Source organism: Onychostoma macrolepis, chromosome 02, assembly GCF_012432095.1.
Source record: "Onychostoma macrolepis isolate SWU-2019 chromosome 02, ASM1243209v1, whole genome shotgun sequence".
Classification (NCBI taxonomy): domain Eukaryota; kingdom Metazoa; phylum Chordata; class Actinopteri; order Cypriniformes; family Cyprinidae; genus Onychostoma; species Onychostoma macrolepis.
Genome location: NC_081156.1, coordinates 29,824,569 through 29,840,468, shown reverse-complemented (window position 1 = coordinate 29,840,468; position 15,900 = coordinate 29,824,569). Strand labels below are relative to the sequence as shown.

Sequence of the window (15,900 nt, the reverse complement as noted above, 5' to 3'; positions counted from 1 at the left end):
TGGATCTCCCGTCTCCGAAAACGTCAAAGCAAATTTTGAAATAGACATTATCTTTATAAACAAGCACATTACGCCTAAAAAACTCTTAAAACTGCATTCCGTGACACAAAATTATTTTTAAAAGTATAGTGGATTTGGCTGTCCGCAATGACACGCGCTGAGAGAAATACGGCAACTTCGGCAAGCGGAGTGATACAAACGGTGAAGAGGACGAAGAGCTCTGTTGGACTCCAATATCGCATACCTATCAGCCAATCAGATTCGAGAACCAGAAAGAACGGTTGTATAAATAAATAAATAAATAAATAAATATATTTGCATATTATTTTAGCATGTGTGCTAAAGCACTTATAAGCAAATGCATATGGTTCCTCCAATGGAATTATGATGTCCATGTTAAACAAACAAACAAATAGGTAAATAAATAAATATGCGTGGATTAATCACAGTACATTAAGACAGAAAAAAATAAATACATTTTTGTGTTTAGGAATAAAATGTTATATAAACCAGGTGAATGATGTATGAAATTTATAGATATAGATAGGAATAAAACTGGAGCATTTGGTGTATGTGCTACTGAGTAAAGATTAATCTGTATTTATTTTATACAGTAAAGATTATGTTGTTTTACATTTGATTATTACATTTTTGTACTCTTTTATACTGTTATACTATACATACCTGAAAAATGTAATTTTGTATTATTGAATTAATTTTTTTAGTGTTTTCTATTTAATAGTGTTTGAAATGTATTGCTAGGCTAGTCGTTTTTGCTTTGGTATTGAAATTGGTGTCAAGAATTGTGAAATTTCACAGCTATGTAAAATGTTGGTATCATAAATCACATGAAATACTACTTCAGATAAAAATCTACAGACACAAATAGATTCAAATAGATGCAGTATAGTAAAGGAAACACTTAAATGTATAGTTTGGATATTTTCTTTCCGCTAGTATATATAAAAAATATGTCTCATTGAAACAAAATTTAGTGTTGTACCTTACAAAAATGGATGTTTTACTGTGTGGTTATCTTATGCTCCTGTGGTTATCTTATGCGAGTTCATTGTCACCTGTAGTTCCTCAAGAACACGTGTACACATGCAGATGACCTGGAGAGCGTCTGACTTACCTGATGCCAGGTTCTTCTTTCTTTGGTACAGAAGCAGTAAGAGAAGCCAGAAATGGACAACTAAAACCTTCATCCTGTTCAGGTAAGTGTGTCCAACTCAACTCACTTCACTGCCACTTCATTACATGTTTAAATAGAGCTGCTGAACATTCTTGAGGCTACAAACTTGCTAAGCAGGTTTGGCTGTATATAAATGTCACTTCTCATTACACTTAAAATCTGAAAGTATGACAGGAATGCTGGAAAACAATTTTGTAACATCTGAATAATGTGCAGAATCATACAAACATACAAAGTCAAAAAATAACAGGACCTTCAGAAGGTTTACTGAATAAAATGTTTATTAAATGAAAGCCAAAAACACTGACTCACAGTCACAGATAACATACATGCACATAAAACATTCAGCAAAAAGAAGTTAGCTAGTTTTATAAATGATAAAACAATAGATTAATTGTTGAAAATTATAAGTATTTGGACGTTCTGTGGATGTTTAAACATTAGTGTAACATTCTCACAGTTAATGTAATGCGGTTACTCTGCTACGAGATGTGAATTTGAGGAAGAAAAATCACTGTGATATTAGGGGAAAACACCATATCTTTCAATGGTGTTATGTGTAAATCATAATATGAAATGACTGTTAGAGGTGATAAGCGATACTTCCTAGGTAAACAACACTTACACAGCAAATCATCTTGCTAAAACTGGTCTGAGTAGTTCATGAGCCATGATGTTGAATGGGTTCATATTGACAGATGACAGATACTTTCAGCTAATATTTTGCCTCGTAGTGTTTCAGCTCAAGCCCGAGAACGTTCCCTAAACAGCAGGGACCGCCTGCATACCAAAGATTATTGGTGTATTAATCAAAACATGCAATACAGCAAATGTCTAAATGTATAACTCTATAACATGCACTACAAAAATATTTAATAATGACTCTCACATATATACATGGCTGTTAATCAATTAATATTGAATTAATTGTATAATATGTTAAATAATTTACATATACAGAATACAGTATATAAAAAAGGCTCTCTACCTCTGTCTTGCTGTGATTTTGTCATCTGTTGCTTTCCAGCTCTCTTTCTTTGCCACCTCCTCGTTTGGCTTTATCATGTTATTTTCGCTTATGCTGTCAGAATTTCCCTGTGTGTCCGAGAGCATGATCTCTGCAGAGACAGAGAGAGGTTTCGCTGGTATGCTTGGGTATTGGATTTAGATAATTGGCTTATTAAATCGATTTACAACTCTTAACACGTTAGGCAGTTTATACTAAGGGCCTCCAGACACAGGAGAAACATACCGCTACAGGCTCCTCTGTGCAGTGAGACGTCATCAATGGCAACATCTGACCGGGCTGAGCTTCCTCTACGCCCCTCAAAGATCACCTGATAGAACAATAACAGATTTGTTTTCTTTTTAAATGACACTGATTAAAAAATGTTCTTATACATTCTATATTTTTTGGCAAAATATAATTAAAATACAGTATATAGAAAAAGTTGAAGCCTGCACCTCATTAAACTGATAAAAATATTTTTATGTTTACTTTACCATGGAGCATTCAAAGAAGATTTGATACAGACGTTTTCAAACTTTCACTGACCTGGAACTTAACATCTGGTCTCAGGTCCACCTGTGCAAAATGCCACATGTTTCCTTGGTCTTCTCTCATTCTCCACACCTCCTTGGCCACATTGCCATATTGCAGCAGGTAGACGCTCAGTCCCATGGTCCAGCTGGAGCCATACATGTGGTACCAGAACTGAAGACATTGAGGTTGAGGATCAGCACATTCTGCACTGAGGAGACGGGCCGTGTCACCATGGACAGCAGTGTCACCTTCAATGTACATATAAAACCCACCTGGAAAAAAGGTTGTGCAACACACCTGTATAATTTACGTAAAATAATTTGAATGATTTTGATTTTAAAGGGGTCATATGATGCAATTTCAAGTTTTCCTTTCTCTTTGGAGTGTTACAAGCTGTTTGTGCATATATAAGATCTGTAAAGTTGCAAAGATTAAAGTCTCAAACCCAAAGAGATATTCTTTATAAAAGACTCTGCCATGCCTTCCTAAAATGGCTCATTCAACACGCCCCCACATGTCAACGTGACAGTGTGGGAAGATTTGCATAACACCGGCCAAACGTATACGCAATGAAAGAAGGTGTAACTTTTATTCTCGCTGTAGTATTGTTGTTGCCGCCGCCATGTCGTGGAGACGCTGTGTGTTTCGTTATGAAAGCGAAAGTACTTTGTTTGGCCTTCCAAATGAGTAAACAACTAGAAATCAGTGGTTAAGTTATAGTTACAACACTGTTCCAGAACAGTACAACGCAAATATTCGAGTGTGTGCAGCGCGTTTTACGGAGGACTATTTCCTGAACCTGGGAGAGAGTAGCCTACAATGTGAACACTATGAATGGCTGTGAACACTATAAAGTGGGGCAATTCCAACGTCGCAAGGACAGTCTGATGCTTCTGACTCACAGCGTGTAAGTACGTTTCAATATTTAAAGAATTTACTACTGACTATGCAAACGCGAGTTTTGAGCAGTGTACGATCACAAATGCAGACATGGTGTTATGTTTATGCGGCGTGGTGCAACGTATGAGTCATTATAATCGGTAATTATGTCCTCAGTGAATCCAACAAATGCCTCGGTTGAGGATCAGCACATTCTGCACTGAGGAGACGGCCCGTATCGCCATGGACAGCACTGTCACCCTCAATGTACATATAAAACCCACATTGAAATTAGGATCAGGAGACTTTTGAGCAGAGAAATTGTCATATAATTTGTGCTACACAACTATTAATTTATTCATGTAAAATAATTATATTTTTATGTTAAACATGGTAGAATGATCTCAAGATCTATAAAACAATACCTACTTCCTGTTGTGTGGTCAGAGGTGGGACCAGTCATTGATGTGGGGGTGGAGCCTCTGTGTCTTGTCCAATCAAAAACATCAGTCCCTATCTGAGTCCAAGCACAAATGTCTCTTTCAAAGTCACAGTTCATGCTACAAGCTGGAGGAATAAAGTAAATTTCAGTAACAGTTTCATTAGTATCTTCCTAAAAACAATGGCAGACATAGTTAATTAATTCTGGGAGTGTTATGGCGTCATCAATTTTAACAGAATGTGATCACATTGCAGTGGTGGATAGTGAACTTACAAGCTGAAGCATTTGGAATTTCTCTACGTTGGATGGGTACAGGTTTTGGCAATGGGACTGAAGGTGGAGCCACCTGGTTTGGTAAATCTGAAAGATATTTAAGACCGTTAATACCTAAAGTAAACCTCTGCAAAATGTAGCAGTCATTTTGCAGAATTAGTTGACTTTCCTGTTGAAAATAAACAGCATATGCTGGGGTTAGTTATGTTTTGAAGCATGGTAGATGGATGGAGCTGGTTTTAGCTGGTTATGAGCTGGTTTAAACTGGTCCTGAGCTGGTTTAAGCTGGTCATGTGCTGGTTCTAAGCTGGTCTTAACCAGCTTATAACCAGCTCAGGGCCAGCTTAAACCAGCGCAAACCAGCTGACATGCCTCAAAACAAACCTAACCAGCATGTGCTTTTTTTTTTTTTCAACAGGGCTGATTTTAAAGCTGATTGTTTTTACTAAGGGCTGCAGCAGAGTAAAACCATACCACTACAGGCTCCTCTGTGCAGTGAGACGTCATCAACGGCAACATCTGACCGGGCTGAGCTTCCTCTACGCCCTTCAAAGATCACCTGATAGACCAGTAACATACATTTTTTATAGACTGTGTTTTAGTATGCTTATTATTCTTATTATGTAACCTGTACAATTCAAAGAAGTTTTACTTTCACTGACCTGGAACTTAACATCTGGTCTCAGGTCCACCTGTGCAAAATGCCACATGTTTCCTTGGTCTTCCCTCATTCTCCACACCTCCTTGGCCACATTGCCATATTGCAGCAGGTAGACACTCAGTCCCATGGTCCAGCTGGAGCCATACATGTGGTACCAGAACTGAAGACACTGAGGTTGAGGATCAGCACATTCTGCACTGAGGAGACGGGCCGTGTCACCATGGACAACAGTGTCACCTTCAATGTACATATAAAACCCACCTGGAAAAGGAAAAAAGAAAAGAAAATTATTGAGAAGAGAAATTGTCATAGAATTTGAGCAACATTCATTTGGTGATGTTACAAAATTTGCAATCATTTTTATGCTGAAGATCTAGAAAATAAGACCTACTTCCTGTTGTGTGGTCAGAGGAGGGACCAGTCATTGATGTGGGGGTGGAGCCTCTGTGTCTTGTCCAATCAAAAACGTCAGTCTCCAACTGAGTCCAAGTACAAATGCCTTTTTCAAAATCACAGTCGATGCCACAAGCTGGAAGAAAGAAGCAAATTTAATTCATTTACAATTGAATTACATAGACAGGTAACTGACAAGGAGCTGTTTTGTGTCTTTCTGAAAACAAAGCAAGATGCAGAGAATTAATCGTAATTGTTATTTTATGGCATCATTAATCATAAAAGAATGTGATCACACAGAGGTGGTGGATAGTGAGCTTACAAGCTGAGGTGTTTGGTATTTCTGCAGTTTGGATGGGTGCAGGTTGTGGCATTGTTGCAGCTGTTGGCAATGGGACTGAAGATGGAGAGACCCGGTTTGGTAAATCTGAAAGATATTTACAACTGTTTAAACATTAAGTTAAATAAACATTTTGCAAAACATAGTCATTTTGCTGAGTAAGTTGACTTGATTTTAAAGCTTAATGTTTTTACTAAGTGCTGCTGCAGAGTAGAAACATACCGCTACAGGCTCCTCTGTGCAGTGAGACGTCATCAATGGCAACATCTGACCGGGCTGAGCTTCCTCTACGCCCCTCAAAGATCACCTGATAGAACAATAACAGATTTGTTTTCTTTTTAAATGACACTGATTCAATTTTTGTTCTTATACATTCTATATTTTTTGGCAAAATATAATTAAAATACAGTATATAGAAAAAGTTGAAGCCTGCACCTCATTAAACTGATAAAAATATTTTTATGTTTACTTTACCATGGAGCATTCAAAGAAGATTTGATACAGACGTTTTCAAACTTTCACTGACCTGGAACTTAACATCTGGTCTCAGGTCCACCTGTGCAAAGTGCCACATGTTTCCTTGGTCTTCTCTCATTCTCCAAACCTCCTTGGCCACATTGCCATATTGCAGCAGGTAGACGCTCAGTCCCATGGTCCAGCTGGAGCCATACATGTGGTACCAGAACTGAAGACATTGAGGTTGAGGATCAGCACATTCTGCACTGAGGAGACGGGCCGTGTCACCATGGACAGCAGTGTCACCTTCAATGTACATATAAAACCCACCTGGAAAAGAAGTTGTGCAACACACTTATATAATTTATGTAAAATAATTGTTACAATTTTGATCTTAAAAAGATCTAATGACTTCAAGACCTAGAAATCAAGACCTACTTCCTGTTGTGTGGTCAGAGGTGGGACCAGTCATTGATGTGGGGGTGGAGCCTCTGTGTCTTGTCCAATCAAAAACATCAGTCACTATCTGAGTCCAAGCACAAATGTCTCTTTCAAAGTCACAGTTCATGCTACAAGCTGGAGGAATGAAGTAAATTTCAGTAACAGTTTCATTAGTATCTTCCTAAAAACAATGGCAGACACAGTTAATTAATTCTGGGAGTGTTATGGCATCATCAATTTTAACAGAATGTGATCACATTGCAGTGGTGGATAGTGAACTTACAAGCTGAAGCATTTGGAATTTCTCTACGTTGGATGGGTACAGGTTTTGGCAATGGGACTGAAGGTGGAGCCACCTGGTTTGGTAAATCTGAAAGATATTTAAGACCGTTAATACCTAAAGTAAACCTCTGCAAAATGTAGCAGTCATTTTGCAGAATTAGTTGACTTTCCTGTTGAAAATAAACAGCATATGCTGGGGTTAGTTATGTTTTGAAGCATGGTAGATGGATGGAGCTGGTTTTAGCTGGTTATGAGCTGGTTTAAACTGGTCCTGAGCTGGTTTAAGCTGGTTATGTGCTGGTTCTAAGCTGGTCCTAACCAGCTTATAACCAGCTCAGGGTCAGCTTAAACCAGCGCAAACCAGCTGACATGCCTCAAAACAAACCTAACCAGCATGTGCTTTTTTTTTCAACAGGGCTGATTTTAAAGCTGATTGTTTTTACTAAGGGCTGCAGCAGAGTAAAACCATACCACTACAGGCTCCTCTGTGCAGTGAGACGTCATCAACGGCAACATCTGACCGGGCTGAGCTTCCTCTACGCCCTTCAAAGATCACCTGATAGACCAGTAACATACATTTTTTTATAGACTGTGTTTTAGTATGCTTATTATGCTTATTATGTAACCTGTACAATTCAAAGAAGTTTTACTTTCACTGACCTGGAACTTAACATCTGGTCTCAGGTCCACCTGTGCAAAATGCCACATGTTTCCTTGGTCTTCTCTCATTCTCCACACCTCCTTGGCCACATTGCCATATTGCAGCAGGTAGACGCTCAGTCCCATGGTCCAGCTGGAGCCATACATGTGGTACCAGAACTGAAGACATTGAGGTTGAGGATCAGCACATTCTGCACTGAGGAGACGGGCCGTGTCACCATGGACAGCAGTGTCACCCTCAATGTACATATAAAACCCACCTGGAAAAGGAAAAAAGAAAAGAAAATTATTGAGAAGAGAAATTGTCATAGAATTTGAGCAACATTCATTTGGTGATGTTACAAAATTTGCAATCATTTTTATGCTGAAGATCTAGAAAATAAGACCTACTTCCTGTTGTGTGGTCAGAGGAGGGACCAGTCATTGATGTGGGGGTGGAGCCTCTGTGTCTTGTCCAATCAAAAACGTCAGTCTCCAACTGAGTCCAAGTACAAATGCCTTTTTCAAAATCACAGTCGACACCACAAGCTGGAAGAAAGAAGCAAATTTAATTCATTTACAATTGAATTATATAGGCAGGTAACTGACAAGGAGCTGTTTTGTGTCTTTCTGAAAACAAAGCCAGATGCAGAGAATTAATCGTAATTGCTATTTTATGGCATCATTAATCATAAAAGAATGTGATCAGACAGAGGTGGTGGATAGTGAGCTTACAAGCTGAGGTGTTTGGTATTTCTGCAGTTTGGATGGGTGCAGGTTGTGGCATTGTTGCAGCTGGTGGCAATGGGACTGAAGATGGAGAGACCCGGTTTGGTAAATCTGAAAGATATTTACAACTGTTTAAACATTAAGTTAAATAAACATTTTGCAAAACATAGTCATTTTGCTGAGTAAGTTGACTTGATTTTAAAGCTTAATGTTTTTACTAAGTGCTGCTGCAGAGTAGAAACATACCGCTACAGGCTCCTCTGTGCAGTGAGACGTCATCAATGGCAACATCTGACCGGGCTGAGCTTCCTCTACGCCCCTCAAAGATCACCTGATAGAACAATAACAGATTTGTTTTCTTTTTAAATGACACTGATTCAATTTTTGTTCTTATACATTCTATATTTTTTGGCAAAATATAATTAAAATACAGTATATAGAAAAAGTTGAAGCCTGCACCTCATTAAACTGATGAAAATATTTTTATGTTTACTTTACCATGGAGCATTCAAAGAAGATTTGATACAGACGTTTTCAAACTTTCACTGACCTGGAACTTAACATCTGGTCTCAGGTCCACCTGTGCAAAATGCCACATGTTTCCTTGGTCTTCTCTCATTCTCCACACCTCCTTGGCCACATTGCCATATTGCAGCAGGTAGACGCTCAGTCCCATGGTCCAGCTGGAGCCATACATGTGGTACCAGAACTGAAGACACTGAGGTTGAGGATCAGCACATTCTGCACTGAGGAGACGGGCCGTGTCACCATGGACAACAGTGTCACCTTCAATGTACATATAAAACCCACCTGGAAAAGGAAAAAAGAAAAGAAAATTATTGAGAAGAGAAATTGTCATAGAATTTGAGCAACATTCATTTGGTGATGTTACAAAATTTGCAATCATTTTTATGCTGAAGATCTAGAAAATAAGACCTACTTCCTGTTGTGTGGTCAGAGGAGGGACCAGTCATTGATGTGGGGGTGGAGCCTCTGTGTCTTGTCCAATCAAAAACGTCAGTCTCCAACTGAGTCCAAGTACAAATGCCTTTTTCAAAATCACAGTCGACACCACAAGCTGGAAGAAAGAAGCAAATTTAATTCATTTACAATTGAATTATATAGGCAGGTAACTGACAAGGAGCTGTTTTGTGTCTTTCTGAAAACAAAGCCAGATGCAGAGAATTAATCGTAATTGCTATTTTATGGCATCATTAATCATAAAAGAATGTGATCACACAGAGGTGGTGGATAGTGAGCTTACAAGCTGAGGTGTTTGGTATTTCTGCAGTTTGGATGGGTGCAGGTTGTGGCATTGTTGCAGCTGGTGGCAATGGGACTGAAGATGGAGAGACCCGGTTTGGTAAATCTGAAAGATATTTACAACTGTTTAAACATTAAGTTAAATAAACATTTTGCAAAACATAGTCATTTTGCTGAGTAAGTTGACTTGATTTTAAAGCTTAATGTTTTTACTAAGTGCTGCTGCAGAGTAGAAACATACCGCTACAGGCTCCTCTGTGCAGTGAGACGTCATCAATGGCAACATCTGACCGGGCTGAGCTTCCTCTACGCCCCTCAAAGATCACCTGATAGAACAATAACAGATTTGTTTTCTTTTTAAATGACACTGATTCAATTTTTGTTCTTATACATTCTATATTTTTTGGCAAAATATAATTAAAATACAGTATATAGAAAAAGTTGAAGCCTGCACCTCATTAAACTGATAAAATATTTTTATGTTTACTTTACCATGGAGCATTCAAAGAAGATTTGATACAGACGTTTTCAAACTTTCACTGACCTGGAACTTAACATCTGGTCTCAGGTCCACCTGTGCAAAATGCCACATGTTTCCTTGGTCTTCTCTCATTCTCCACACCTCCTTGGCCACATTGCCATATTGCAGCAGGTAGACGCTCAGTCCCATGGTCCAGCTGGAGCCATACATGTGGTACCAGAACTGAAGACACTGAGGTTGAGGATCAGCACATTCTGCACTGAGGAGACGGGCCGTGTCACCATGGACAGCAGTGTCACCCTCAATGTACATATAAAACCCACCTGGAAAAGAAGTTGTGAAAAACAATTATTAATTTATTGATGCAAATTAATTCATATTATGATTTTAATGTTAAATTGTAGAATGACCTGAAGATCTAGAAACTAAGACCTACTTCCTGTTGTGTGGTCAGAGGAGGGACCAGTCATTGATGTGGGGGTGGAGCCTCTGTGTCTTGTCCAATCAAAAACATCAGTCACTATCTGAGTCCAACTGCATATGTCGCTTTCAAAATCACAGTTCATTCTGCAATCTGACAAAACAAAGCAACAATATAATCATCATGCCAAGCAGTTAACCATACTCTGGTCCACCAAGATGATGCATGTGACCGTGTTTTTAACATCAAAGCTATAAAGTGATGTCTGATATCTCACAAATCCTTGTTTCATTTAATTCTCTCTCATTTTGCGTGTAATTCCCACTTTTCACAATCCATCCACTTTACATTTATATTCACAAGACACCTTTATGTTGTAATTGCATTTAAGGTATACTGTACATTTTATAAATTCATGCATTCCAAAAGAATCAAACTCATGTCCTCTGCAGTTTGACACGTACAGGAACAATTACCTATGAATAATGTGTGAATATCTCATCTTACTTAATAAAACAACAGACGAAAACAAATTGGGTCGCAAACAGTGTTTTACATCCCTTTTACATTAATATTATTATTGGAAGTCTTACTTGGATGGGGGTCATTTAAGTTTGGAGTTGGATGGGGAGTCAGAGTGGTCAAGTCCAGATCTTCTGCAGACAAATCTGCCAATGTTTTGAGATAAAATTAATTGGAGCTTGTTTTAATCATATAATTAAAATATACAAAAATATTATATCTAAAATTTTAAAATAAAATAGATATCTAGTTAACAATAACATTTCTGAAGTAGAGTCTGAAGTAGTGAAGTAGTATTTTTAAGACTAGCATAGCTAAAAAAACTCCCACTGAAAACAGTCATGGATCACGCCACAAAAAAGCTTCAAACTATTTTTAAAGATCAGTCTGTAATAGATTTATATCTACAACACTTACAGTCACATGCACCATGCATTATGGACACATCATCTATGGACACATCTGAGCGAGGATCTGAGCCCCTGATGCCTTCAATGATGATCTGAAACAACAAACAATCACTAATCTTATTTAACATATCTGCCTAGAGCACGTAATCTTTTGTCTTCTGAATTAATTGACATCAAGGCATTCTGCTTGGGATGAGCACATAGGGTTCCTCAATTAGTTTTCGCCAAGGGCCGAATTCTCCCAACAATACCAAGCCAAGGGCCACTGACCTATATAGTACCTACATCCCCCAGTAGTCTGTTTTATTCAAACAATTACGAACACTTTTCCACTTAGATACAGAAGAACTTTGCCTGTTGAATATTAAAAACAAATGAACAAACAAAAAATCTGGATCTCCATGTCTGCCATGCAAATAAACTGTTCCTGCTCATCTCCAGACTGGATCTCTTCTCTCCACTTCCCCTAATTGCAGATTGAATTATTAGATCTGTCAGCATTAATATTTTTACTTAGATTTTTTTTGGGGGGGGGATCAAACTGTAACACCGTGTGTTATAACCAGACGTGACGCGACGCGATAAAAAGTCTATTTTCCATGTAATTTTTGTTCTATATTTTAGAAATGTTTTTTTTTTTATTTTCCGCGGCGTTGCGGCAGGAACAACATGATCTCAGGTAATGATTTATATATGTGCTTTATTCAATGATAAAAGTGTCTAATGTGAGTTTGAATATTATTTTGCGTGAGGTTTATAACCATAGTGAAAGCAACAGTAGATATTTTACCTCAGATCTTGAAAATAAATTAAAGCAAATTAACATTAAAATTGTGAACTCACTGCGAACCAACATCCATAACAAAGATGGTATCACTCACTCACTCAAAATTGTTCAGTCCATTCACATTTGAATCATCTATTTTCCGTGTCCACTTTCTTTACTTCACACTTAGCCTACCATGTTTTTGCTGTCACATAGTATCTACACTGGACGCGACAATGCACTGCAAATCATCTGAACATTGTGTCAGTACTGTCGGGTCCAGTGTAGACAGTGTAGACCGCATCGAGTGTATACAGCATCACTGATTATAGTAAGTTCTTTTGTATTTTGTTGCGTCGCGCCGCTCCGCACGCGTCCGGTGTAGACATGGTGTAAGTTAATGTCGCTTTCTGATGCTGTGTTTGAATTTTCATGACACATTATTTGAATTAGCCAAACATTTGGAACTCTGACATAGAGTAACATACCTGGAATGGCTGTTGTGGTTTGATTTCAACCTGGCCCTGGTACCATCTGTTGCCCTGGTTGTTAGCTCTGGACCATATTTTGATAGCACGATTGTTCTCAAATATGTAGAGGTTGAGTAACATAGCATCTGCCAGGCCATACATGTGAAACCAGAAGCTCAAACACTGCTTGCCAGAAGTGTGGCAGACGGGGCTCATTATTCGGGCTGAGTCACCATGAACCACACTATCCCCCTCAATATACATGTAATAGCCACCTATATGAAACAGTCAGAGAGTCAGAGAGGTAAATAGGGCAGTCAACCCAGTTTTTGATTTATTTTTTTAGTTTTCTCCAATGCCATCAGAATCCCATAGTCTACTTTAGGTTTTATAAACCACCACAGAAAACCTACTTCCTGTGGTGTGGTCAGCAGCTGGCCCAGTGAAGTTTGATGGTGTTGACCCTGACCATCTGGTCCAATCAAAACTGTCTTGGATAAGTTGTTCCCACCCACATTCATCCTGGTCAAAGTTACAGCTCCATGGGCAACCTGTGTGATGACAACAGAATTAAAATAAATATAGAAAAAAGAAGAAAGACAGATAGATAGAAGAGATACTGCTTACTTGCTGCAGATTGAGTTGGTGTGGGGTCATCTGTTGGCTGTAGATCGGCAACTGTATGGAAACAGAAAATTATTTTTTTTTTTTTTACATCTAATATACTGAAAAACATCTAGGCTAAAGATTTTTTTCCCCTTTTCATTATTTGAGTAGTACAAACATTTGAATAAGACAAATATGAAGTTAGAATATTTTTATGATTTTTTTTTCTTTTCTTTTTTTTTCTAACTAATCACTTACAACACAAGGTGTGATTCCTCCAGTCTGGCAGAAACACCTCAGCTATTTCACAAGCAGACACATAGTCCTCCAAAGAGGTGCAGAGCTGAGCTTTGTCACCCTTGGAAATACAGTAATCAGAAACGCAGCTGCTGACATAAATCTGTGGTGGAACAAACCAGTGACACTCTTTGAAAGCATCTTCAAACAGTTCACTGCACTTTGTATATGCATCATCCTCCAGGTCTGGATGACACTCAGGGGAGTCTGGAGAGCCATTACTGCAACTGGAAAAAACAATAGAATATTATGTATTTATTTGATATAACAATGTTGCTTTTATCATAGGAAAAAACAAAACAAAACAATAAATACATAATTTTAATAGTGTGTCAAAACTTTTTTGCCCCTTTGTATTTCACGTTGCATGAATCAGTAACTGTTACTTTCCCATTTCCCATAACACTGGATCAGTGAGTCAGTGAGTCAGTGAGTCAGTGAGTCGCTTCGTGAATGAATCGTGAACGATTCATGACTGAATCATTCGAACCGTTTTTGTGAACAGAATCAGCCAATAGGCTTGTTTGAGATCAGGGGCGATTCTAGGATTTTTTTAATGGGGTGGCACAGGGGGGGACCAAGAAACAGCCAGGGGGGGCCCATAGGAAAAGCGCAAATAATTGGCAGCGAACCAGACAGTGAGTAGGTGTGTTCTATTTCAAGTGGCTATTTTACACGTCAGCATGACATCAGAGCAAGGCGGACGTAACTCAGACACTTTTCTAACCGACATGCATCTCACGGTGATCACCGGTGATCGGTTCTGCGCAGATTTTGCTCATCTCAAACAAGCCTATTCTCTGCTAAAATTTTTTTTTTTTTTGTAATGTCTGATTTCATGTTTTTATGTATTTAAATGTATTTAAATTCTGCATGAATATTAATTAAAAAAAATAAAATTCGATCTCTGTGTGAGATATGTGATTATTGTCATATTTCTATGAGTGAGAATAACGCAATATATTCCTTTGATCTTGTTATCTGTTCCAATTCGAGAGCTCAGAACTGTCAGTCTTGACTGCGCTTTTTTCACTCCTCCGCTACATTTCAGGCAAGGCGAGGCGCATCTCAAACAAGCCTAATGACTCGTTCACGAAGCAGAGCTACTTTTCTCTCGAACTCTCATAAACATGCCAAAAAGAGCAAGCGTGGATGTTATTTGTAGAGAATAACAACTTCAATTTCAGTCTGTTCATCTTACAGAACTGTCAACACGACTTTTATATTTCTTTTAGTTAAATTTGGTGTCTGAGTAATAATCCTTTAAATCACTCAGGCGCAACATCAGTCAGTATCATTGCACAATATCAGTTTGTTTTTCTATCTTTATCAATTCAGCTTAATATTTTAGGAATCAGTATAATTTTTGTGAGGATTCCAAACTCTTACGGCCAGTCACTGTCGTTGGTATTCCAGCTGCTGGCGAACTCGTGCGGATTCGCTACTGTGTTGCCGTCGGGTGTCAGAAAGTCGTCAAACTGACTCCCGGAGTAGGTACCGCACAGGCCGCACAACACTCCTCTGTAGCGTTCATCGACTTGGACGAACAGCCTGGCGTTTCCAAACAGCAGCCTCAGACCGAAGTTTGTATTAACTTGAGCGTAGGGTCCCGACTGAAACACAGACACAGAGGAACCAAACTCTGCAGGGAGGCGAACCTGACCACCGTTTGCCTGGAGTGAAGAAAAACATATGGGTCAAGACAAGGAACTTTTTGAGTATATCAAACCTTTTGAGGAAATGAGGCCTAGATTAGGACCGTTACGATTAACATTTATTTACAGTACATATATATTTTTTTATTGATTAGCTTATGTTCAGTAATTAATCAGCATTAATTTAGGCATATTTTTTTATGTGCTTTTGTCTATCTATTTATCTATCAGTATACTTGCCTGTATTTTAAATTCAGTTTACTGTAACTACTATTACTATTACTACTATTTATACTATAATACTGCAGTTTTTGTTGACTTTTGTATTACAATAATAATATTTTGAGGTAAATGTCTTAAAATTAATGTAACTATGGAAAAATTTCAATGGTCCTACAATAAGCTATAAGCAAAATTTAACGTCTTATTTTTTTTCTTTACATTTTTACATTGAGACAGTGTCTGACTGGTGCATGATTGATTTTGAAAGAGTTTTTGTGAGTTTCAGGTTTTAAGACTGGGGAAAGTAGGTATAATTTTAGAAATTTACTATGATACTATATGATACTATAGCCATAGATTTACTATAGCCATATATTCTGCCAAAACATGATTCATTCGGTTACTACTATGAAATTGTGATACATTTCTTGTAGTAGTGTAATCTTCTTCAAACCGATGCTTTCAGAATCTTTTTGTCATGTTATTTTTTTATGTTTCTGGCAGCTGATACCAA

At 38.1% G+C, this 15,900-nt stretch overlaps 1 protein-coding gene across 1 annotated transcript in view; it reads right to left on the bottom strand.

Annotated features, from left to right (window-relative positions):
- Positions 1-1,460: 1,460 nt before the first annotated feature.
- The window catches only part of wu:fb63a08 (MAM and LDL-receptor class A domain-containing protein 1), a 52,418-nt gene continuing 37,978 nt past the window's right edge, over positions 1,461-15,900 (bottom strand). The window contains exons 9-40 of the mRNA XM_058757958.1: positions 14,899-15,182; positions 13,471-13,736; positions 13,234-13,284; positions 13,020-13,157; positions 12,625-12,881; positions 11,378-11,462; positions 11,032-11,106; positions 10,454-10,591; positions 10,081-10,340; positions 9,778-9,862; positions 9,538-9,642; positions 9,214-9,351; positions 8,824-9,083; positions 8,520-8,604; positions 8,280-8,384; positions 7,956-8,093; positions 7,566-7,825; positions 7,377-7,461; positions 6,907-6,993; positions 6,621-6,758; positions 6,253-6,512; positions 5,949-6,033; positions 5,709-5,813; positions 5,385-5,522; positions 4,995-5,254; positions 4,807-4,891; positions 4,333-4,419; positions 4,047-4,184; positions 2,751-3,010; positions 2,448-2,532; positions 2,184-2,313; positions 1,461-1,975 (exon numbers count right to left, since the gene is read on the bottom strand). Of these exons, the coding sequence (XP_058613941.1) occupies positions 1,939-1,975; positions 2,184-2,313; positions 2,448-2,532; positions 2,751-3,010; positions 4,047-4,184; positions 4,333-4,419; positions 4,807-4,891; positions 4,995-5,254; positions 5,385-5,522; positions 5,709-5,813; positions 5,949-6,033; positions 6,253-6,512; positions 6,621-6,758; positions 6,907-6,993; positions 7,377-7,461; positions 7,566-7,825; positions 7,956-8,093; positions 8,280-8,384; positions 8,520-8,604; positions 8,824-9,083; positions 9,214-9,351; positions 9,538-9,642; positions 9,778-9,862; positions 10,081-10,340; positions 10,454-10,591; positions 11,032-11,106; positions 11,378-11,462; positions 12,625-12,881; positions 13,020-13,157; positions 13,234-13,284; positions 13,471-13,736; positions 14,899-15,182 (4,710 nt within the window). The 3' untranslated portion in view covers positions 1,461-1,938. The remainder of the gene's footprint in view (positions 1,976-2,183; positions 2,314-2,447; positions 2,533-2,750; positions 3,011-4,046; positions 4,185-4,332; positions 4,420-4,806; positions 4,892-4,994; positions 5,255-5,384; positions 5,523-5,708; positions 5,814-5,948; positions 6,034-6,252; positions 6,513-6,620; positions 6,759-6,906; positions 6,994-7,376; positions 7,462-7,565; positions 7,826-7,955; positions 8,094-8,279; positions 8,385-8,519; positions 8,605-8,823; positions 9,084-9,213; positions 9,352-9,537; positions 9,643-9,777; positions 9,863-10,080; positions 10,341-10,453; positions 10,592-11,031; positions 11,107-11,377; positions 11,463-12,624; positions 12,882-13,019; positions 13,158-13,233; positions 13,285-13,470; positions 13,737-14,898; positions 15,183-15,900) is intronic.